Genomic DNA, 24,945 nt, shown 5'->3' with positions numbered 1-24,945 from the left:
ACACCCCTGAGGTCAGACAACCTCCTAGCAAGGGGGTATTGACACTATACACCCAAAGAGTGACACCCAGTGAGTCATCAGAGGGGCAAGTTCCACCCTGTGAAGCTTCCACACCTGTCTTCTGTCTCACCACCACGGAAGGAACAACACAAAAGCTCTCTAGTGTGGTGCTGCAATGTCAACAGAGCTGGGAATACTGGTTAAACTGGCCCAGTCAGCCGAATGGCCACTGGGTTTGGCTTGGGGTTCGCTCTACTAGGAAATGGGGCAAGAGGTTGGAACTGTAACACAGAAAAGGCAGCCCCTAAAGACTTCGAGAGAAGAGAACAGGACGTAGGGTTTTATTGTGGAAAACTGGGTACTGTATAGGTTTTTTTTTAATGGAGGGACCCAGACACCGCAGCTTCCAAGCAGCTTCATTTGGTTACAGCTCTCTCTCCTCTCACCCTCACCCCTGACTCTCCCTGTTCTGATGCCAACTTCCCTTCTATAGAAGTTATCCTCGAAGTTATCAGAAGGAACATGTTTGATAAAGCTTTTCTGTATGAATCACTCTCCCTAGTCTTGTATATAGTAGAAAGATTTAAAAGCATTAATGCTATCTCTCTATATACAGTAGATAAATATCTGAATTTTAATTTTTAACTAGAGAGTGAAAAACTGAACAGTCAAATAGCCTAGCTGGAGGGGACACACACAAAAAATGGTATACAACATAAAGAGGACTTAGGATAACAATTTACTTGGTATGATTTTTTGGTTTGGTCAAATTACAAAAGAAAAAAAAATCTCCATTTTCTCTTCCTGCACATTTTCCCAAGAAGACTGATAAGAAACAGTGAAAACAAGCGCATTTCTCAGCTCTTCAGGGCATATCCTTACAAGCAAAGCCACCTGAAAATAAGGCACCTGGGAGAAGATGCCAAAATAGAACAGCTGTCACACGATGTGCTCTAGCTGCCCACCAGTCTCTCCATGAGAAGATCACTGGGTCAGTCACTATGTGCTGTCCCGACTGGTTTTTCAACCTTCAGAGATACAGGAACCTGGTGATTTTCCATCATCTGCTTTAAAGTGAACCAGATTTACCATCAGTGGTGTCTGGTCATGGGAGGTTCAATTATTTTCACACATTAGACTTCACGGCCTTAGAAAACTACAGATAAGAATTTCTGGCAAAATGAACACATTGATATCCACCCCAAATAAACTATGCAAACCTAGAGTTCTTACTGATGAAGAATGTAGTTAACAGAATTCCTTTTGCCAATACACTGTTTGGGAGCTTTGACGCTTAAAATCCAGTGTGTGGTTTCAGCAGCTTTCATCAACAATGGTGATAAGGTTGGGTTGAGTTCCCTGATGTGAAATGCTTCAGCTGCCACTGAGGAATATGAACCCAGGGTTCACGCTACGTATTTCCTATCAAATGTTTTGAGCGTGGTCTTCAAAGGCATAAGGAACATTCAAGTAGATGTTAGAAAGGTGATGCTCGGCTGAAGGTGAAGTGAGATCACATGGTCATCAATTCCTTTTCTGGGCAGTTGGTCAGTTTTGTACGTTGTGTTCAGTCATTACTTATCACGCCATTTCTTGCTCTGTACAATTAGAGTGCTTCCTTTAATTTGCAGGTTGGTTTTCTAGATGCAAGTTTATGTGTTCTTGGTTCCATGACTTAACTCTCCACCTTCCCTGCAAGTAATATCCTCCTTGATGGCACGTGCCCATACGATACTGTTTTACCTATAGCTTAAACAAACTGATAATAACAATCAAGTACTCATCTTATGATAGACCCTTCCTTAGATTCAAGCAAAACACTATAGCTCTGACTGTTCAACCATTTAAGCATCTCTACGTACCTGGCACACTTCAAGGTACCGTGAAGAGTGCAAAGATAAATAATGCATTAAATAATTAAATAACTGCAATGTCATTTTTAAGAGCTAAAATAAAGTAGCAGATACATGTAAAGGCCACGTATACGCAAGTGCCAGACATGGTTTCAATAAAGTGCTATGAAACTTACAAGAAGAAGAAGTGCTTCCAACAGTCGGGTTTAAGGTGAGAGGATTCAGAATGGCTTGAAGATCAGGTACCATTTATTCTAAGCACAAAAGACACTCACTTGTTCTTAAAGAAGGTACTAAGTATATGGAGAACCAGGAAAATTTTGATCTACTAAAAGTAATGCTTTGCAAAGGGATAGTTCATTATAGTTTACAAAGCTTCTATATTCAATGTATTTAATATTCACAAACATTCTTATTTTAAAAACTTGGGAACTGAGAAAGAATAAAGGCACTTTTTGAGGTTACAGAGCTGATAATGTAAATTGCAGAGGCAAACACCAGAAACTACAACTTCTGACTCCAAGTCTAAGACCCATTCCACCCCACACAGCTGCCTCAGAGTCTGCACACCTGAAAGAGCAATTCTAAATGCAATTCTAAATCCTAAGCTGTGTGGGTTTTATCACAGGTTCATCTGAGTTTGGGGGACTTTGCATCTTACTCATTCAGATCAATTAAACTGAGTCAAGAATCACTTGAGAAACCCAATCCTTTCAAAAGCTGCCAATGGAGCGATCTCTTCCTTGAATTAGGTCTCACGTAGCTAAAGCAATATCACGCTAGATATCCCGCCCACCCTACAGGCAGTCAAACTGGAAATCATTGGATTAAAGTCAATGGTCGGAAGTTAGACCCAGTGATTTGGAAATGATTCCAATAGTGAAGAGACTTAAAAAGACAATGGCACATACCTGGCTCTTCAAACCAATTTATACCTACTTTGTCTGTACAGTGATCAACAGATTTTTGTCAGGACTTCATATGGCCACTCCAGAGCAAGAACTACCATAATCGCCACTGTGCAGCCACACACAGATCGCCAGGAACCTTACTTGCTAACAGGGGGTTTGCATGTACTTAGTTGAAAAAAAAATCTGGATGATGATCTTAAGACAACTGTCTCATCACACCTCATCATGTTCAGACAACTGACTGAATTAAAAATTTGGTATGAACTCTTCAGGATATCCCAAAATAGATTTCTGGAGGAAATCTGTAAATAAGATCCTCCATGTAAAGATAGGAGGACCCTTTTAAGTATTAAAACAAATCTATACAGAACATTTAACATGTTTTCACATGCCAACAAAGAAACACTTGTCTTGTGGAATAATAGATATGTTGACATCTCAAGGCTTATCTATCTTCATTCAGATCAAGAGAAGGTCTTTACAAGGGAAACAAGAATGTGTTCTGGATGCCACTCTGTACTACTGTGTAAAACTTACATTTTCCACTTGGTTATTTCTAGTATATTAGAGAACATTATTGATTTTATAACCTAACCTTGTATCTGACCACTAGATTCTGATATTAATCATAATCTTTGGTTCAGTTGGTTTACTGGGATTTTGTACGACAATCATGATATTTTTCTCTTCCTTTCCAATGCTTGAAATCTCATCTCCTTTTTTGTCTTACTACATCAACTACACAGTAACAGCACAGAACATTTATACAGTGCTTAGGATACGCCAGATGCTCTTCTAAGCATCAGTTCTAAGCTCATTTCAGCCTCAAAACAAGTATATATAGGTATTATTTTCCCTATTTTATAAGTGATGAAATTGAGGCACAGAAAAGTTAGGCAACATACAGAAACGATCACATAGCCCCTAAGAAGCTGAGCCAGATCAATGAACTTCCTCTCTACATTGTCATTTTGGTAGAGTACGAACTCTAGTTGGGGAGAAAAATTCAAGTTGTTAGGCCACTGCTATGGACTGAATGTGTCTCCCCTCCCCAGTTTATACGTTGAAATCCTAAGCCTGTGTGATGGTATTAGGAGGTGGGGCGTCTGGGAGGCGCTTAGGTCATGAAGGGGGACCATCATGAATGAGATTAGTGCTCTCATAAGTCAGACCCCACAGAGGTCTTTAGCCCCTTCCACCATGAGTGGACACAGCAAGAAGTAAGCCGCCTGCAACTCAGAAGCGGGCTTCCCCAGAACCCAACCATGCTAGCATGATGACCTTGGACTTTTCCATTTCCACAACTGTGAGAAGTAAATTTCTGCTGTTTATAAGCCACCCAGTGTGTGACACTTTGTTATAGTGACCCAAATGGACTGAGACAGCCACAGAAGAGAAGAGGTGAAAGTAGGAACCCTCATCGTGTTCCTAACTCTATACTGTTGTTGGTTTTTGCCATAAGGCAGGAGGCAATGACCTTGAGTCTGCCAGGAACCACAGAGCTGACCCAAGGTGGCTCCTCCCACCTCAATGTCGTTCAAGGTCTAGAGTGCCCAGCTGGTCAAGCATGAAGACAGCAGATGGAGATGACTGGACACCAGCAGCACTAGTGACATCATCTCTCTACACAGCAACATGCTCTACAGTTGTCACATAGAAACACACCGGAACCAAACATCAAAGAGAACATATATAGTCTCCTAATGGTTCCTGCAACAGGTAAAATGCATCACCTCATCTTCCTTCCACTACCTCACAAAAAAGACACACTCGCTATGAAACACTGCATATATGTGTGTGTTCAGGAGAGCGGGGCCGAGGTGAAGTGAAGTGATCTATGCCAGGAATTCTGTAGTTCAGTTTAAGTGCCTTTATTTCTTACGTTTCCCTACTTGTCTGCCCTGTTAATCCAGACATGGGGTTGTTGCTCCAAAGGACTGCTCTTTCCCCAGCTCGTTTACACCTTGGGAACACAAAGAAGGCCTTTCCACAGGGAGGAGGAACAAAATGCCCTCGAATCTGTGAGCTTTGCCTGCTAGATGAGCAGAAGAATATTACCAGCCAGTGCATACTGGCTGACAAGAGGGCGCCAGGTAAAGGAAAGGTGGAAAAACAGACCGAATAATTACAGCCCCAATCGAAATGCTTCCTCACCCTTGAGATAATAACCTTCTCTTCATGATTCACCCGGCCTGCCCCTGAGAGACTCGAGAGCAGCCCTGGGAGCAATGGGCTGTATTATTTGCTGCTTCCGCCTTACTTACGCTAGTCACCAAGGGCTGTCCCCACCTGCTACCAAAGGGTTATCTCTAAAACCCAAATATAAAATCATGGAAGTGAGCTCATGCTGACAAGGTGCAACCCAAACCCAGAAGGCCCATCAGAACTTTGGGATCTGGCCCCCGTGGCAGGCAGGGAGGCTGCAGGTGGAGTGGGTAGGCTTCGCGGTTGGATGGCTCTGGGTTTCAATCTTGACTTCTCCTACCTGTTGACCGTAGGACCTTGGCTAAGATCCCAAAGCCTTGGGTTCTTCATCTGGAAGGGGACAGTTTCTACCATGAAATGAAATCATGGCTCTGTGTGATACAGGCCTGGCCCCCACTCAGTAGGTGCTCCCGGCTACTCACTGTCGCGGGTCCTATGTGCTACCACTCCCTCCGCTGCACTCCTCCCTCCACCCTCCGTGCCCACTGCCCAGCGTCTCCAGTGTGTTCCATTATTCAATCAACATCTGAATAGATCCGCAGACCCGCAGCAGCACTGCTTCAATGCAGCCTCTCCTTGCTAGATTTGGACTCCCTATTCAGTTACCTGAACTTTGTTAAAATGGGAAAGGAGAAGATAGAACAATAAAAGAGAAATGATGCTACACTTCTATTGGGGGGCGGTGGGGGGCAGATCTTGACCCACACAGATACAACACGTAAAATTCTCAATTTCAACAGCACCTGAAGAACCATATTTTATGTAGATACATACTACAATCTGAAGTAGGGAAACCAGGTTTTATAATGTTTTTTAAAACCTGTTTATTCTAGGCATTTACAGATAGATACACCTTTTTTTAAAATATATATATATAAAGGGAGAAGATAAAGGGAGAAGGAAGGGGCCAGGGTAGTCCTGGAGGATAAACAAAGCTTTGCAACGAAAGGGGATTGCTCCTTTGCTGCCCCCTGAATTTTTCTGCCATGACACACATGGTTGCTGTCAGTCTCAGGCAGTGTGTGCAGAATGTGATGTCTGTTCACAAACTGTTTAACATGTTTTTTTCAGTCTGGGCAACAGCTTGTTATGTTTTAGAAATCAACTTTGATACTTTTTTCTAGACAATGTCTGCCTGGCAGCCTCTGTGCAAAATGAGATTGTTTGATAACACAGCATAAAATATTTTTTGGTAACACAGCATAATAATAACATTATTATTGTTATCTGGGATTCTCCATCTCGGCACCACCGACATCTCTGTAGTGGTGGCTGTCCTGGGCATTACAGGATGGTCAGCAGCATCCTTGGTTTCTACTCACCGGGTCACAATAGCCCCCCATCCCTCGTTGCAACAGCCAAAAACGTCTCTCGATATTGCCAAATGTGCTGGGGAAGGGGAGGTGGGTACAGATTCTCAACTTGGTTGAGCAACTTGCTTGCTCAAACTTGGCTGAAAACCACTGGTCTATGTTATAGAAAACAAACATTATTTTTCTTAAAGAAAGTAACAGAGTTATTAAGAATTGTGACAGACTCCATAACAGATGTTTTCATCTTAATGAGTCAACCTACAAAACACACATGTTCTTCTTCACAGAGGAATGTCTTTATCATAAGCACTGAAAATATACGACTGGACTATTTCATTCAATTCATCAAACCTTCCTAGTTTGGCACATAGAACAAAGAATTCCTACTGGATGTAGGAAATAAGTTAATTGCCAGATATAGGCAAAACTGTTAAATCTTTATGGTACCAATCTTTTAGTCCTTGAGATTTTTGTATATTTTTTTCCCCTCCTATCACCTGATGCCTTACTCCAAACACACTTTTTCTGTGGAACTCCTATCTCTGATGTACCTGGCAGGCTCAAGAACTAAAAGGATAAGCACATTCTTGCCAATCAAGAAGTCTAAGTACCTGAGATGATGTGAAGCTTCTACTGGAAGGCCCTGAGTGTCCCAACAAGATCACAAAAGCATTTTAAAAGAAATCTGAATCCTCACGTTCCTACTCTACTTCCTTCTAGGAAGAACTTGACATTTATTTTGTTGACAACATTTATTTTAAGGGCAAAGAATGTTTTAGCAAAAAAGAAAATGGCAGAAATAAATGAAAGCCATTAGGAAAAAGAGTCCACGAGCTAAGGCCTATGCCTGGGAGGTTAAAAACAAAAGTCTGTTTCTTTAAAAACTGGACCAAAAAAAAAAAAAAATTCTCAGAATTACCTTTCTCTCCTTTTTCCTTGTCCCCTGCATCTAGATATCAACTTCTACCTCATCAGCACTTCCCCCAGCCTCGGTCAGGTCTTCATTATCTTTCATCAGGTTATTTCAACAACTTCCTATCCGGTTTCTCTGATTTCTCATTGTCCATTCTGGATCAGTGTGGGAGGTGGTGGCCTCCTGTAATCTTTTTGAGACACAGATTAGGAGGGATGCCCACAAGACACAGAGATTACTGTTCCCATAATTCATCCTAGAATTTGAATCTCTTTACATTTGTTCCAAGCTGGGTTTCGAAACTCATTTCCTAAATAATCCTTCCCCCTCTAACCCACTAACCATTTAAATTATCTTTCACTATTGCCCATAATCCAAACCTTTCCTTAATCTGGCACTTGGTCTAGACTCCCTTTCCTGCCATGGTCACCTGAGGACCCTCACCTCCCACTCCCAGACAGAACTGCTCTCTCCTTATTCAACAGTTTGCACTTCTATCAGAGCACCATGATCATTTCTCTTACTATCCATGGAGGGGCTTAGAGCTACACTTGCCTACTTCAAGGGAAAAGGAAACCAGACTGTTCTCCAGGCGTTCTCAGGCATCTTTGTAAACCGACTGAAAAAAATGTTCATTCTTTAAAGATGACTCAGGTTCAGTTCGCTCAAAAATATTTAGTGAGCTCTTAAACTATCCAAGCCTGTTCTAGATTCTGTGAGAGACAGGACTGTCCTCAAGGAGCCTTTAGCAGGGAGGAGAATAAAAGCAAGACATAAACACTCTTGAGCACAAAGTATTATAGGGATTCCAAACAGGAAGGACCTTATCTATACACACGTTGTGGAAAACTGAGAAAAGCTTCTTGAGGGGAGGTGGTGTATGAGGTAGGGTCTCATAGCTGGGGGGGTGACTGATGTGCGAGCCATCCAAGGACTAGAAGCAGCACAGAGTGAGGCAGGGTGGGTGGGGCCCATCTGGAGAACAACGAACAGGCCAGTGGGGCTGGCGCCGGAGAGGTGTGTACCGGAGAGCATGCTCTTATAGTTGAATGGATGTCAGGTCTCAGAAGGGCCCTGATTAGACGACAGTCTGCACCCACCTGGAGGACGCCTCTGACACGTCCTGGCCAGTGGTAAAGTAACAGCTCTAGTTGAGAAAAAATAACCTGACTGATGGGGACTGGGAAGGAGGCACTCGGGTCTTCAGAGACCCAGTGAAAGCAGGTTGGAAAGGGGGAGCAGCTTTGGCAGGGACAGTGGGGATGGCATCAGCAAGACTGGGCACACAATTACTTACAGGGGCAAAGAGGAAAGGGCATGAGGTGATGGAGGGCTGAAATTCCCTCCCTGGGTGACTGGCTTCATTACTACAAGTAAGAAAGCTGGGGTGATGAAATGGTGTGAAGGGCTGTATGCAAAGACACAGCTGCCACTGAGTATGAAGCTCATGGGATGCAAATGACATGAGGGGAGACATGGACTATTTCAAACACTGATGCGCCCCCTGCATTTCATTTACCTACAACGATTTTTAACGTCTAGAAGATAAAAGCTTTGTGTTTCTTGCTGGTCTCACGCTCACTCACTGGCTTGACTCACTCTTAGGGACAAACCCCATGATGTTCTGTAAACCAGTCCTAACAGGTTGGAGGCCTTGGTAATGTATACCTTCCGGAAAAGCACACATGCGAGTTCTGAATCACCTATGCTCTTGCCCTAAATGTCACAAAAGTTCGCATGGTACACGTGGTCTGTCGTTTTCCTGTGGACAAGTCCTCCTGACAACTACCCAGCTGGGTAAGCAGTTTAACAGAAGACCAGCACACGACTGCCCTGGAGGGTGAGTCATAAAGGTAAGCGATTCCAATTCTAAGAAACGGAGGGAAGTGACTTCAGGAAGATTTACCAGCATTGCGATCAGTTTTGAAACACAGAAGTCTGTTTTCCGCAAAGAAAAAAAAAAAAAAAAAAGCAATCCCTAAAAGCTGAAAGGGAACTTTTTAAAAGGTCACACCACCTCTCGGAGGTACAAATCCAACATGGAAATCAAATTATGAAGTGAGACGAACCCATCCCCACCCATGTTTTAAACACCCCATTAATAGTGTGGTTACAGGCAGCTTGTTCAAACTTTCCACCTGATGTTAATCACATTTATCTCATAGGTTAAATCAGACTCAAGTTGGAGGTATCCCTTTCAAGTACCAACTTTCCATTCAGTACTGACGGAGAAGTAGAAAAAAAATTTAGAAAACAGCAGCCTTCGAGTTTTGAACCCCAAACGCCATCCCTGTTTTTGTACCAGAGTTTTTTGTTTTATGTTTTGGATCCTAGAGTTTCTGTTGTAGATGCAGTGTGTGATTTTCAAGGATTCTGAGAGTAAACAGGCCAAAATGTGAAAACAGCAATTGAGGGATTCTCAAATTTTTATAAATGTTGTTTTACCAGCATTTATAGATCAAGAAAAGCCACACAGGCGCAGTGTTTAAGAATCCGCCTGCCAAGGCAGGGGCACGGGTTCGAGCCCTGGTCCAGGAAGATCCCACATGCCGTGGAGCAACTATGCCCGTGTGCCAGAACTACTGAGCCTGTGCTCTAGAGCCCACGTGCCGCAACTACTGAAGCCCACGCGCCTAGAGCCCATGATCCACAACAAGAGAAGCCACTGCAATAAGCCGGCGCACCGCAACGAAGAGTAGCCCCCGCTCGCCGCAACTAGACAAAGCATGAGTGGAGCAACGAAGACCCGACACAGCCATACATACATACGTACATACATACATAAAATGTTTTTAAATGTTTAAAAGAAAAGAAAAGCCACAGTGTGACACCAAATAACTTTCCCTGTATTTACTCATATTCCCCCTTTTCATTTCTCCCATAAAGCTCTTATTTTAAGGAGAAACTAATAAAAAAGAATTTCCTTTCTTTCCAAATCATACACACACACACCTCCTTCCTCCTTTATACTTAAATCACTACCACCAACTGGGTAAGCCCCTGGGAACCGTCCAGGCTGGGAGCAATCAAGTCTCCACAGGTAGCTGCTAAACTCGGACGGCTGCACCATGTGGTGAAAACAGAATCATTTCTTTCTGAGTTCACCTTTCACTGGGCTATTTCCACACTTGACACTGGAACAGAACAACTTACTAAGACTATAAGTAGGATTCAAGGATTGAGGCAGAAGTGGTTTTGGTAAGAATACCACTGAGGAGTTATACACGACAATTAACTTTGCTGTTGGTTGCTGTCAGAGAGTCAATTTTTTTCCTTATTACAAAATTTTTCAAAGCATACAGAAAATGAATACTGTACCATCTACCCTTCACCTAGACTGAACAACTTTAACAGTCCGCCCAATATTTGTCTATGTTGATCTGTTTGTTTTTGAAGTATTTTATAAATGATAATCATATTCCCCTCCCCTAAGTAATTCAGTATGTCTCTAAAAAATAAGGATGTTTTCCTTCAAAACAGTAATACTAGTATCATACCTAACAATACTTAACAAAATCAAGATAATTCCCTAGAATCATCTCCTCATGAATATCATTCATATTCAAATTTCCTTGGGGTATTATTCTTAAGCATTTAGAAGTGAAACTAGAACACTATACCGAAGGCTGGCGACAGTCCTCCGGTCATTCTTCCATCAAAGGCAGATGCTTACATAAGTTCTTTACCCTTGTTTTGAGTTTAAACGTCTGGGTGAATACCCAAATGTGAAAGATACAATTCACCGGACCTCTGACCACAAACACTATGTTACAGTAGCTACACCAAATACATCATGAAACAAAGAAGTAGAGAGGGAGAGGGTAACAACGTCCCTGGTGGAAAACAATGGCAGAGACAATTTCCCAGATACCAGGCTATTACACTACTTAATTAGTTTCCCCCCTTTTCTCTTCTGAGTCATCCCCCCAGCTGAGAAAGATGCTTCCGACTCCATTATTCTTAAAAAATGAATATTAGAAGCCTTTCACTCCTATGTCATCACCCTTAGCTTTTCTTTACTACACTGGCACACATAGTTGATCTGTGTTGCTGTCTCACCTTCCACTCATTTTTAATCCCCTGGTGAAGTCTAATTTTCCTGCCATTTATTCACCGAGTCTGTCCTTTTGAATATCACCAACTTCCTAAGTCGCACTTAAAAGACCTTCTCCCCCGGCCTCCAGACTTGGATAGGAAGGCCCCCAGGTTCCCACAGCATCCTCTCCATCTCCCACAGGCTCTCCTGGAAGCTCTTCTGTCTTTGCTCCTTCCTGTAATTTACTTAGAAATGGGAATGTCACCTGTATGCAGATGACTTATGAATCTGGAAAAGGTCAAGAGAAATATACGTTTCCTTAGTTTTCCCCTAGAGTCAGATTACAAGTGGGGAGCTGTGCGTGAAAGGAAAGAAAAGCAAAAGCTTTACTCAATTTATTAGCAAATTCTAACAGATCTCTCTTCTCTGTGACGGTTAGAATATCTTCCTTGTGCGAAGTGCCTTCTAGCACTTTCCAGAGAATCGTGGTGAGGAAATCAGGTTCTGGAGCCACATATCCTGGGTTCAAATCACACCTATTACTGTGTAATATTACAAGATCCTTAACATCTTTGAACCTCGGTTTGCACTTGTGCACAAATGCAGATAATAATAGAACCTGCCTCATGGGTTTGTTGTGAAAGCTACATGAAGAAATACAAGTAAAATGCTGAGTTAACAAGAGAACACTAAGCCCTACATAAATCTGAGTTATTGCTATCTGTGACCTAAAGATTCAATTATGAAAAATGGTTATTTCTTAGATAGCTAATATTTATTACTGGCAAAACTGGTTGGGATAATGTTCCTTGGCATACTACATTGGTTCTGAGAACTTTTTAAAAGATCATTTGGTTACTTTCCATTTTATCACATAAGCTTCATCCCATGTAACAGAGAAAGTACACAAGATGTTCTACAAAAGTAGTTACTTTTGTAAACAGATGATTCACACTAGTTAAACTCACAACCCAGGAGAATAAAATTAGCTTGTTTCAACACTTCCCCTCGTTCAGTAATTACAATTCAAGGTTATGTTAGAATACCACATTACTATAATTTTGCCCGAGAGACAGACACTGCACATCCTACATTTTTAAAAACAGGTACTGCTGATATAAATGCAGGTGCTTGCTGAGAAGGGCCTTGCAGATTTCATAAGCAAGTCTAACCAACCTTGGGCTCCACTGTTACCTATTTCTGTACATACTGTAGCTAGGAGGGCAGTACTGAGATCATTTTAGCTTGTTAAAGATTTACCGGATTTGCAGGAGGATGAGAATTTAAAAATAGAAGCCAAACGTGGCTGGAGTTTATCTCGGATGCTTATATTCAAGTAGCAATCTGTTCGGTGATGATGACACCAAGCACGCCGTCAAATGATTTATATTTTCATAAACCCAGTCGGAATTCCACTACTTCCCCAAGTGGTGGATCACGGGTACAGACACCTCACATTCTGATTCATTTGATTTCTCAGAGCTGTGTCTCTAGAGAGAGCTTTTTCTGGTTTTCACGACAGAGTTGATAATGAGGAGGTAACATTATTTAGTATTCATCTCGTGACAGGGACAGTGTTGAGTCATTTACACAAGTCAGATCTCAGAAAATCTTCATGACATTTTCTAAGGTAAAACTTCATTTTATAGGTTGGAAACTTGGAGCTTAAAAGGGCAAATAAAATTCCAGAGGCAACGGCGTATCCAGCTTTTTGTGGAGCCTGAAGTTTATATTAGTTTTAAAGGACAAAATGTCAAATTGTGAATACCAAATTAGATTTAAGGCCCTAGAAGGGTTGAGCATAAACCCTGAGACACATGCTTTAGTGTAAGCAATATGCACGAGTTTGACCGCTCTGAGCTGCAGAGACACAAGGAATTTGATGAATAGAAATGTGAGTTGTAAAATGGAAATCATTCATCTTTACAAACTGTTGGCTATAATTAAGTTGCACTAGGTTCCCTTTTCTAATTTTTAGAAATAGTTTTTTTTTTTTTTTCTGGTTTAACAAGTCAGGAAGCGTGCAGGGTGAGTTAGCAGTGTCTGATGGAGTGCCAGGCAGGAATTTAGATGGTCTGAGTACACAGAATGCAGAAAAATTCCGAATCCTGTGTTGTACATTCCTTAGGAAATCTTTGCCCTTTCGGTAGCAACAAGAAGTTAGAGTTTAGATAGAACTGATCTGTGATACCTTTTGACTAAAAGTTGTCTGAAAGCTGCAATCATTTTTCTAAACACTATGCCAATTTTTCTTGAGCGGTTTCCCTGCTGTTAGCAAAATATGCGATGCTGATGCTGACTGAACACATTCTCTCTCTCGGAATCAACTGTTTGTTAAACCAAGAAAATTCCTTTTATCCCAAATAAAAAACTTATTTTGTCAGAATAAGGGAAGTCTTTATTTTTTTTTCTCAAAGCACATCTAATAATTTCAGAATTCAGAGTAAGGTGACTCTTATTACCACCGCATCAGAGTATAATTCTGATAAGAACTTCAAGTAATATTTCTCTTTTCTGAAAATTTTATGAAATTATTTTTCACATGAGGAATTTCATGAAAATCTGATAAAAAATATGGGAAAGGCACTCTGAATTGTGATTTTCTAAAAATGCTGAGTTTCACAACTTTCCAGAATATATGTGAATAGAGCTGTGTACAACTGCCTTGGCTGTGCACTGCACAACTCCAAGGGACACCATTTACAGAGACCACAAAGTAAGGAGCGTTGCCTGGAATAGGACAGTGCAGTAGCCCTGATGAAAATGGTACACTAACTGAGAAGAATGGTTGCTACCTATAACAGAAAATAAGGAAAGGGGGGCATGTCATAAAGACAGATGGGCCAGCTTGTACCCAAATGGCAAAATATGAGACAATTTGAGCATCAAAATAAACAAGGACAGGAAGATATTTCGACCCCCTTCCTGAAGTAAGAATCCATAATTTCATGCTGATAATAAAAGGTAACTAACTGAACAATGGGACAGAAGGAACAGCTCTTCCTTACAGTAGAATGACAACACATATAAGAAGGAACGATGGAGTTAAGCTAGAAATGCACTGTTTTGCCACCTTCAAAGTAAAAATTGAATCAGACAGGAAACATCAATAGCTGCTCAACAAAAGAAGGGGGGAGTTAGAGAAGGAATAAGATACCTACAGAATCTCAAAGAACCTTCTTTCAAATTTCCCAGTAACACAAAGCATGGTAATTATACAGCAGAGAAATCAGACAACACCTTAACCGAGTGATCAAAATCAATGTCACCAATAAGGGACAAGGGGACATCCCGTGTCTCTAGATGTGATTCCCTGAGGAGGACACAACCAGCCCAAAGTGCATAATCTCAATCTAATCATGAACAGCCTGGGGAACCCAAATTGAGGGCTAGTCTATAAAACAACTTGCCTATATTCTTCAAAAATGTCATAGGGACTTCTCTGGTGGCACAGTGGTTAAGAATCAGTCTGCCAATGCAGGGGACATGGGTTCGAGCCCTGGTCCGGAAGATCCCACATGCTGCAGAGCAACTAAGCCCATGTGCCACAACTACTGAGTATGAGCTCTAGAGCCCGCGAGCCACAACCACTGAGCCCGTGTGCCACAACTACTGAAGCCCATGTGCTTAGAACCTGTGCTCCACAAGAGAAGCCACCGCAATGAGAAGCCCACGCACCACGACGAAGAGTAGCCCCCACTCAGCAACTAGAAAAAGCCCGTGCACAGCAACAAAGACTCAACGCAGCCAAAAAAAAAAAAAAAGTCATAAAACACATAAGGAAGGAAGGATAAGGGGAAGGATAAGGAACTATCCCAGATTAAAGGAGACTAAAGAGACATGATAGGGAAATACAATAAGGGGTCCCAGACTAGGTGCTGTCCTAGAGCGAAAAAATATTGGGACAACTGACAAAACTGGAACATGGACCGTAGATTAAAGTATTAAATGTCCTGAATTTGCTAACAGTACTGTGGTTACATAAGAGGATATCCTTGTTCTTAGGAAATACATAATGAAGTCTAAGGGGGATGTGTGCTGTCTGCTCTCCAATGATTCGGGATAAATAAATAATATGGGTGTGTGTGTGTGTGTGTGTGTGTGTGTGTGTGTGTATGTGTGTGTGTGTGTGTGTGTGTGCAGAGAAAGAGATGGAGGAAAAGAATACAACAAACATGGCAAATGATGGTAAAAATGGGTAAATAGTATAAAGGAATATATCATACGATTGCAGCCTCAAAGTAAAAAGTTTAAAACAACAACAAAAAATCCCAGCAGCCAAAACAACATTGAGGGGTATCAGTATTCAGCCTGCTTTAAGGAGCAGAAAAGTAATTCAACTTGTAATCTGTACTTCAAAATAAACAGTTAATCTTTAGAAACATTTTACTGCTATCATTACCATAATCACCACTATTAACACTATGGAGCACTTGGAATTAGTAAGCGCTCAGAAAGGTGCTTCACTTGCATTACCTCTTTTAATCTTCACAACTAGCTGAAGAGAAAGGCACTATAGTTATCCCCACTTTACAGATGAGGAAACTAAGATTCAGAGAGGTTTAGTAACTTGCCCAAATACAGACAGTAAGTGGCAGAACCAGAAATCCAACTAGGCTGATTACAAAGCTGGTAGATTTTATTACTATGTTAAACATATTTAATTATTATTTATTAATTTTCCTCAAAGAATGAGTGATGACTCTTAACCTATATGAAATTACAACAAATTAGTACAACATGCATGAATAAGGATTTCTTCTACGAATTAAAATTAAAACACTAATGAACCAGAGACATATATGATATTTTTAGTCTCCACAATTTACTTTATACTCTCTTTCTTCCAAAGGCTGGACTTGATAATAAATTCTTTGAAATAAAATATCCCCTAGGATGCTCTTTGAAATAATCTTATCAAATGTCTCATAAACCATTGGTTGTTATGGACTGAATGTTTACATCCTCCCAAAATCAGAGTAATTCAATGTAATGGAATTTGGAGGTGCGGCCTTCAGGAAATAATTAGGTCATGAGGGTGGAGTCCTCATGAATGAGATTAGTGCCCTTATAAGAACAGACTTGAGAAGGATGATTGTTCTCTCTCTCTCTAACTTGTGAGCACACAGCAAGAAAATGACCATCTGCAAACCAGAAAATTGGGCTCTCACCAGACACCAGATCTACTGGCACCTTGATCTTGGACTTCTCAAGAAATAAATTTCTTTTGTTTATGATCTATCCAGTCTACGGTATTTTGTTATAGCAGCGTGAACTAAGATAGTTCTATTTCAAGTTTTTCTTCCTTTAATATATTTTCTTTCTTTTCATGTAAAGTGGTACAGTCTTAGTGTTCATGTTTCCTTTTAGTCTTGGGACCTCAATTTCACTTAAAAAAAAAAAAAGTATCATTTGCAATACACGCCCTGGGGTCTCCCAATTAAGTGTACTATCATTTTCCCTGCAGATAAAGAGTAAGCTGTTGAACATACCATATCTTTTATCCCAGTGGAAGGTGAATGTCTATTTTAAAAAATGTTCAGAACAATAAAACATTTGCAAATATTTGCAGGTGTTTAGGGAAATCTGATCATCTGACACTGTGAATGCCCATCCCAGAACAAAGGATTCCCAGCCTTGGCTGCATAATTTAACTACATACAAGAGGAGCTATTAAAATCCTAATGCTCAGTCCACACTCAAAACCAATTACCAGAACCCTGGACATGGGAACTGGGCATCAGTCATTTTGAAAGCTTCCCAGGTGATTGCAATGTACAGCCAAGTTTGAGATCCCTAGGTGAAGCATCTGTGGCCATAAAGAACTGTATCTTTTGTGTATAGATCCTAAGGACTCACAAAGGTTTTTAGAATTGGTCTCACTTGTTAAGGAGTGTACAGTGCAGCTGGCAAGTGAAGATGTGTGTGCTTGTAGGAAAAGGTAACTGAACAAAGCCCGAGGATGTGTGCTAAATGAATGTGATACACGGTAAGTACATCGAAGACCACATGGGGAGAGTCGGGGGTACCTGCCCCCTCCTGACGCAATGACAGGCTCTGATAAAAGCATGGCCAAGGAAGGCAACGCCGGCTGGGGAATGGTGTAAATGGAAAAGTACTCAGGATATCCAGGACACAGTGAGGTGACTAATCTAGCTAGAGTGGAAGGCTCATTCTTCAGAGTAGAAGAGGTAAGTTTGGAGAAGTGGACTAGAACCAGCCCCTGTGAGGGCTCTGAGCAATAAGTCAAAGAGACTGGTGGCATACGGAGTCTCTAAAGAGATATGAGTAACTGATCAAATGACAGCATGCATTTGGGACGAACGATGTCATGGAGCAATGGGTTTGGGGGAAAGACTAAAACTCAATCTACTAAAAGAAGAACACAGCAGATTAGGTAAAATCATATATGTGAATCACAATCTTACACCTTCATTCTCGGTTTTCCACAAGGGACAGAATTTTGGTTCTGCTAAAACTAGCATGGATCTCACCTGTGTGGGACCACTGACAGGAGAGACTGGGCAGGTGGAGGGTCTGTCTCATTCTCTGCCCCTTTGGCCTGGCTCCCAATCTCACAGTCATAATACTTTCTGTAGCTATATGTTCCTCCTTTTTCTATGAAGTCTACTCCTACATCTGGGCAAGAGAATTCCAGGACAGGGTTTCAGGCAAGAGAAATTCTTTCTTATAATTTTTCTGGAATAAGAAAGATTTTGAGAAATTTAGTGATCTCTAGGTCATATCTATCAATGAAGAATCCTAGGAATAAAAGGGGGACCAAACCATTCATTCATCCAAAAAATATTTACTGAACACATACCATTTGCTGCTGTTCTAGACAGTGGGGATATAGCAAGGTCTCTTTTCCAAACAGACAACTCTCTGGGCAATGTAGAGGAGTCACTCAAAAACATGACGGCAGTCTAGGGCTATACAATTTATAGCTAATCAATTACAGTGTCCTGCTAGAGACTTTTGAAAAATTAACAATAGTAGAGAAAAAGTCAAGATCCTTCACATAATGAACTATAAGCACCAGAAGAAAGTATAGGAAATATATATACATAACGTTTTTTAAAAACTGCATTTGTAAGCCGCCACTATTGAAAGTGGATTTAAGCTACTAGATGTATCATAAACTCCTAGAACAGTGCTGGTACTTAGAAAGCCCTTAATAAAAATTAGTTAAATGACATTGTTACACTGAATGGAGTTCCAACTGAGGGAAGAAGGTAGTTATTATCCTGATTCAACTAAGCAGTGAGGTCACCTCTGCTGCCTGTATTCTAAACGCTTCCTTGCAAGAGGGACATGTTCAGGTACCTGACCTTTCAATCCAATACTTTTAAAACCAGACCACAATGCTTGTTTGTGAAATGGTATCTTGTGAAACCATGACATCAAAGTCATTCACAAATCGTGCTCAGGTTTATTCAGAGATACTGGTGTTCAGAGGCTGGTTATGCATATGGACTGTCATTCCAGAGATGACCTTTGTGTTTGTACCATTTTCATTTTATAAATATCTAATAAGAATCTGTGCTTAAGAATCCATGCTTAAAAAAAAAAAAAAAGAATCCATGCTTAACTACATGCATTAATTAGAAATGCTTATGACAAAATGAATCTGAGCTTTCACTGATAAAATAACCAAAGTGTTTCATTCATCTTTTTCTAAGTCATTATACCCTCTAGTTTATAGACAATTCCTATCTTCTCACTGCGGAGGAGAAAATTAGCATATTCAAGTACCCTTCATTAGCCGCTTCTTGTCTCTTGAAAGGAGCTTTACCTGCATAATGTACCGGAATCTCTATCTTTGGCCCAATGACATAGTGCCCCTCCTCCAAGCTATGGGCAGTGATGGTGGTCCACTGACGGCACGAATGAATCAGAAGGTAGTCATTTTCCCGCAGCCCTTCTATGCATTCTCCTAGAAAATAAATTTTATATGAGAAACTTAGAATTAGCATCTGTTTACTCCATTCTCTGCAATAAAATTTCGTTAGTTAAAACTTCACTAATGGAGAAGCTGATAGTTCATCCCAAGATGAGAAAAAGTTCACTTTTGAGTTACCAATAAAAAAAGGCATTTCATACCGAGTTGACAACTGTACACAGGGTTCCATAAAAATGTTTCCCACTTATGTGCAGAGATTTTCAAATACCTCATTCTATCTTAATGATTGTATTTCAATGATAATAAAACAAACATTTATTAAGTGCCAACAGTAAATCGGACACTAATTAAATGCTTTGCATATATTATTTCAATGTAATACAGTAACATTATGAGGTAGGTATTGTTCCTTCTTTGCAGGTAAGAAAAATTAAGGTTCAGAATGTTAAGTGTAGTCTAAGCTCACAGATTTAATAAGCAGAAAAGTGCAGATTCAGGACTACGTCAAAAAGATTCCAAAGCTATGTTCTTTTTTGGTCATGCCTTGCGGCTTGCGGGATCCTAGTTCCCCAACCAGGGATGGAACCCGGGTCCTCGGCAGTGAAAGTGCAGAGTCCCAACCACTGGAATGCCAGGGAATTCCCCCAAAGCTTACGCTCTTAATCACTACAACATACCTACCAAAAATATATAATAAATTTATCTCTCTGTTGAAACAGTACTTGAGATTAAATGCCTGTACCTCCTTTCAAATTTTATATGTTTTAGTATGGTACTGGTACAAAAGTGGACATACCTACCAAAAATATATAATAAATTTATCTCTCTGTTGAAACAGTACTTGAGATTAAATGCCTGTACCTCCTTTCAAATTTTATATGTTTTAGTATGGTACTGGTACAAAAATGGACACATAGATCAATGCAACAGAACAGAAAGCCCAGAAATAAACCCATGCACTTATGGTCAATTAATCTACAACAAAGGAGGCAAGAATATACAATACAGAAAAGACCGTCTCTACAACAAGTGTTGCTGGGAAAACTGGACAGCTACAAGTAAAAGAATAAAATTAGAACATTCTCTAACACCATATACGAAAACAAACTCAAAATGGATTAGAGACCTAAATGTAAGACCGTATACTCTAAAACTCCTAGAGAAAAACATAGGCACAATACCTTTGACATAAATTGCAGCAATATTATTTTGGATCCGTTTCCTAGACTAATGGAAATAAAAGCAAAAATAAACAAATGGGACCTAATCAAACTCAAAAGCTTTTACACAGGGTTTCCCTGGTGGCGCGGTGGTTGAGAGTTAGCCTGCCAATGCAGGGGACATGGGTTCGTGCCCCGGTCCGGGAAGATCCCACATGCCGCGGAGCGGCTGGGCCCGTAAGCCATGGCTGCTGAGCCTGCACGTCCGGAGCCTGTGCTCCACAACGGGAGAGGCCACAGCAGTGAGAGGCCCGCGTACGACAAAAAAAAGAAAAAAAAAGCTTTTACACAGCAAAGGAAGCCATAAAGAAAAAGGAAAAGACAACCTACAGAATAGGAAAAAATATTCACAAAAAATGTGACTGACAAGGGATTAATTTCAAAAATATACAAACAGCTCACACAGCTCAACATCAAAAAAACAAACAACCCAATCAAAAAATGGGCAGAAGATCAAAATAGACATTCTCCAAAGAAGATATACAGATGGTCAACAGGCACATGAAAAGATGCTCAACATCACTAATTATTAGAGAAATGCAAATCAAAACTACAATGAAGTATCACCTCACACCAATCAGAATGGCCGTCATGAAACAGTCTACAAATAATAAATGCTGGAGAGGGTGTGGAGAAAAGGGAGCCCTCCTACACCGTTGGTGGGAATGTAAACTGATACAGCCACTATGAAGAACAGTATGGAGCTTACTTTAAAAACTGAAAATAGAGTTACCATATGATCCAGCAATCCCATTCCTGGGCCTGTAACAGGAAATGATGAAAACTCTAATTTGAAAAGATACACGCACCCCAATGTTCACTGCAGCACTGTTCACAACAGCCAAGACATAGAAGCAACCTAAATGTCTATCAACAGAGGAGTGGATAAAGAAGATGTGGTCCATATATAAAATGGAACATTACTGAGCCATAAAAAAGAATGAAATAATGCCATTTTCAGCAACATGGATGGACCTAGAGGTTATCACACTGAGTGAAGTAAGTCAGAGAAAGACAAATATCGTATATCACTCACACGTGGAATCTAAAAATATGATACAAATGAACTTATTTCCAAACCAGAAAGAGACTCACAGACATAGAAAACAAACTTATGGTTACCAAAGGGGAAAGGGGAGGGGGAGGGATAAATTAGGAGTCTGGGATCAACAGATACACACTGCTATATATAAAATAGAAAAACAGCACAGAGAACAATATTCAACATCTTGTAATAACCTATAATGGAAAAGAATCTAAAAAAGAATATATATGTAACTGAATACTTGTAACTGTAACTACATATACATGTAATATATACATATATGTAATTGTAACTACACCTGAAACTAACACAACGTTGTAAATCAACTATACTTCAATAAAAAAAAATAAAATGTTATGTTTTGCCAGTTCTCTCTGGCCTACCAAATTTCCCAATCAACTGAAAATAATGAAGCTTTATAGCATACACATGAAATTATTTTTTTCATTTTAATATTTTCTAAAGTAATCAGCTTTAGAGCCAATAACAAACTATTTCAAAAGAGAAATCCATTCCCTGAAACTTAAAAAATGTTCCCTTTTTTTTTCTTAGATGCTGAAATAATCCATCCCATTAGTCCTGGTTTAGTAATTTTAAATGCTAAAAAACCAAACAAACAAAAAAACAACAACTTGAAAAGACTAATTCCTTTATACAGAAAACAATATGCTTTCCTTATTTTTGACATTTATTATATCTCAATAATTAAAAGAATTATTATTGATTTCACTGTGTGTTCTGAAATGGCATTTATAGACTTCTCAAAAATTCTTAAGAGTATCAGTACTTTTTCAATAAATAAAGTAGAGGAGGCTGTAACAATCAACTTGGTTACCACAGCCATAAATTTTGGGAGGACCAGGTTTCATAAAGACACCACCAGGGGATCACTGGTACTCATGAGCCCTTTGCATCCTCTCTTTGTATGTAAAATCTTTAAAAAGAAAAACAAACAGGTTATTATTTCAGGCTAATAGGAAGCTGTATATCAACACGATTGTCTGACTTAACCATAATAACTTGTAGCAGTTTTTTTTTTTGGTTATGATTCCCCTTTAACTTGGAAAAGTGGCAAAGATTGCTAGACATCCAGTAATACCTCACTCACTCCTTGTCCTCAGTAACAGTCCTCTTATATTAGCTGGGCACATGGCTGCCCAGAATACAGACTACTGTTCCCAGGCCCCATAACAAGTAGGTGTAACACAGTAACTAGGTTATATAGCCAATGGGATGTAGTGCAAGTAGTATATGTAACTTCCAGGATATATATATAGATTTAAAATCTTGATTGTAGTTTATAATTCAATGCTTTTAGTATATTCATAGAGCTGTGCAGTCATCACTACTGTTGAATTACAGAACATTTCTATCACCCCAAAAGAAACCTCAAACCCATTAACAGTTATTCCCTACTCCCCACCCCAGGCTTAGGCAACCACTAATCTACTTTCTGTAACTATAAATTTGCCTATTTTGAAAATTTCATATGAATGGAGGTATAAAATATTTGAGCTTTTCTGTCTGCCTTCTTTCATTTAGCATGTTTTCAAGGTTCATCTCTGTTGTAGCATGCATCAGTACTTCATTTTAATGGCCAAATATTTGATTATATGGATATACTATGTTTTATTTGTCCAATCATCAGAGGATGGACAGCTGGACTGTTTACAGTCTTGGCAGTTATTGAATACTGCTGATATGAACATCAGTATACAAATTTTTGTATGGACATATGTTTTCATTTCTCTCAAATACATACCTGGGGTAGAACTGCTGGGTCATATGGTAACTCTATATTTAACTTTCTGAGAACTCCCTGTTTTTTTTCCAAACTGGTTACACCATTTTACATTCCCACTAGCAATGAATGAGAGTTCCAGGGACTCCACATACCCCAACACTTGCTATTATCCATCTTTTAAATTATAGGCATTTTAGTGGGTGTGAAGTGTGTCTCACTGTGGTTTTGACTTGTATTTACCTAATGATTAGTGATGTTGAGCATCTTTTCATGTGCTTGTTGGCCATTTGTGTATCTTTTTTGGAGAAATGTTTATTCAAATCCTTCGCCCAATTTTAAATTTGGTTGCTTGTCTTTAATGCCTAGTTGTAAGAGTCTTTTTTTTTTTTTTTAACATTCTGGATACAAGTTCCTTATCAGACATACAATTTGAAAACATTTTCTCACATTACATGAACTATACTTTCACTCTGTTGATAGTGTCCTTTGAACCACAAAATTTTTTAATTTTGATGAAGTCAAATTTATTTTTAATTTTGTGCTTTGCATGTCATATTTGATAAATTTCTGCATAACCCATGCATCATGAAGATTTTAAATATTTTATAAAACATTTTATAGTTTTTAGCTCTTATATTTAGGTTTATGATCCATTTTGAATTAACTTTTCTGCATGCTGTAAGTAGGGGTTCAACTTTGTTTTTTCATGTGGCTATTCAGTTATCCAAGCACCAGTTGATAAGACTACTCTTTCTTCATTGAACTGTCTTGCCTCCCTGTCAAAAACCAATTGACCATAAATGTAAGGGTTTATTTCTGGTTTCCCAATACTGTTCCATTGCCCTATACATCTATCTTTATGCTAGAACCACACTGTCTTAATTACTGTAGCTCTGTAATAAGTTTTGAAATTGGGAAATGTGAGTCTTCCAACTTTGTTCAAGACTATTGTGGTTTTTCTGGGTCCCTTGCATTCCCACATGAATTTTAGGATCGGCTTACCAGTTCTGGTCTCAAAAGCTAGGATTGTGATAGGGATTGTGTTCAATCTATAGATCAATTTGGGGAGAACTGTCTGTCATCTTAACAGTATTAATGTTTCTGATCCATGAACATGGGATGTCTTCCCATTTATTTAAATCTTCATTTCAATGATGTTTTGTAGTTTTTAGTGTGCAAGTCTTACACTGTTTTTGTTAAATTTATTCCTTCGTATTTTATTCTTTTGATGGTATTGCAAATAGAAGTATTTTAAAATTTCATTTTTGGAGTGTTCATTGCCAGTGTAGAGAAACAACTGATTTTTGCATACTGATATTATATCTTGAAATCTTGCTGAACTTGTTAGTTCTAATAGTTTCTTTTGTAGATTCCTTGGGATTTTCTATATACAAGTTCATGTCATCTGTAAATAGATATAGTTATACTTTTTCCTTTCCAACTGGATGCCATTTTTTCCCCTCTTTTCTTGCCTAATACCTCTGGCTAGAATCTCCAGTACCACACTGAACTTAAGTGGCAACCAAGATATATCTTTGGAGGGAATGTGCCTTTCTTTTCCCTCTTTATTCTTCCTGATGGATGAAATATGGAGGTGATTATTAGAACTGGAATGGTAGTGACTATCTCAGACCTTGAAGGAAACTTAGGGCTGAAATTGAGTGCATGACATAGCAACTGAAAAACAACAACAACAAAAACAGGCCCCTGTCACCTTGGGAAACACCCCAACCTGAACTTTTGGTCTTTGGGTCTCTGTGACTTGCAGCCAAACTCAAGCCTAAAACGATACAGGAGTATTA

General features: G+C 39.7%; 1 protein-coding gene across 3 annotated transcripts in view; it reads right to left on the bottom strand.

Moving 5' to 3' along the window:
- The window catches only part of GAREM1 (GRB2 associated regulator of MAPK1 subtype 1), a 207,979-nt gene that overhangs the window by 121,865 nt on the left and 61,169 nt on the right, over positions 1-24,945 (bottom strand). For all 3 annotated transcript variants that reach the window (XM_032603229.1, XM_032603230.1, XM_032603231.1), the window contains exon 2: positions 19,027-19,167. In XM_032603229.1, the coding sequence (XP_032459120.1) occupies positions 19,027-19,167 (141 nt within the window). The remainder of the gene's footprint in view (positions 1-19,026; positions 19,168-24,945) is intronic.

This window comes from Phocoena sinus, chromosome 14, assembly GCF_008692025.1.
Source record: "Phocoena sinus isolate mPhoSin1 chromosome 14, mPhoSin1.pri, whole genome shotgun sequence".
NCBI classification, from domain to species: domain Eukaryota; kingdom Metazoa; phylum Chordata; class Mammalia; order Artiodactyla; family Phocoenidae; genus Phocoena; species Phocoena sinus.
Note: the sequence above shows the minus strand (reverse complement) of the source record. Positions and strands in the feature narration are given on the sequence as shown.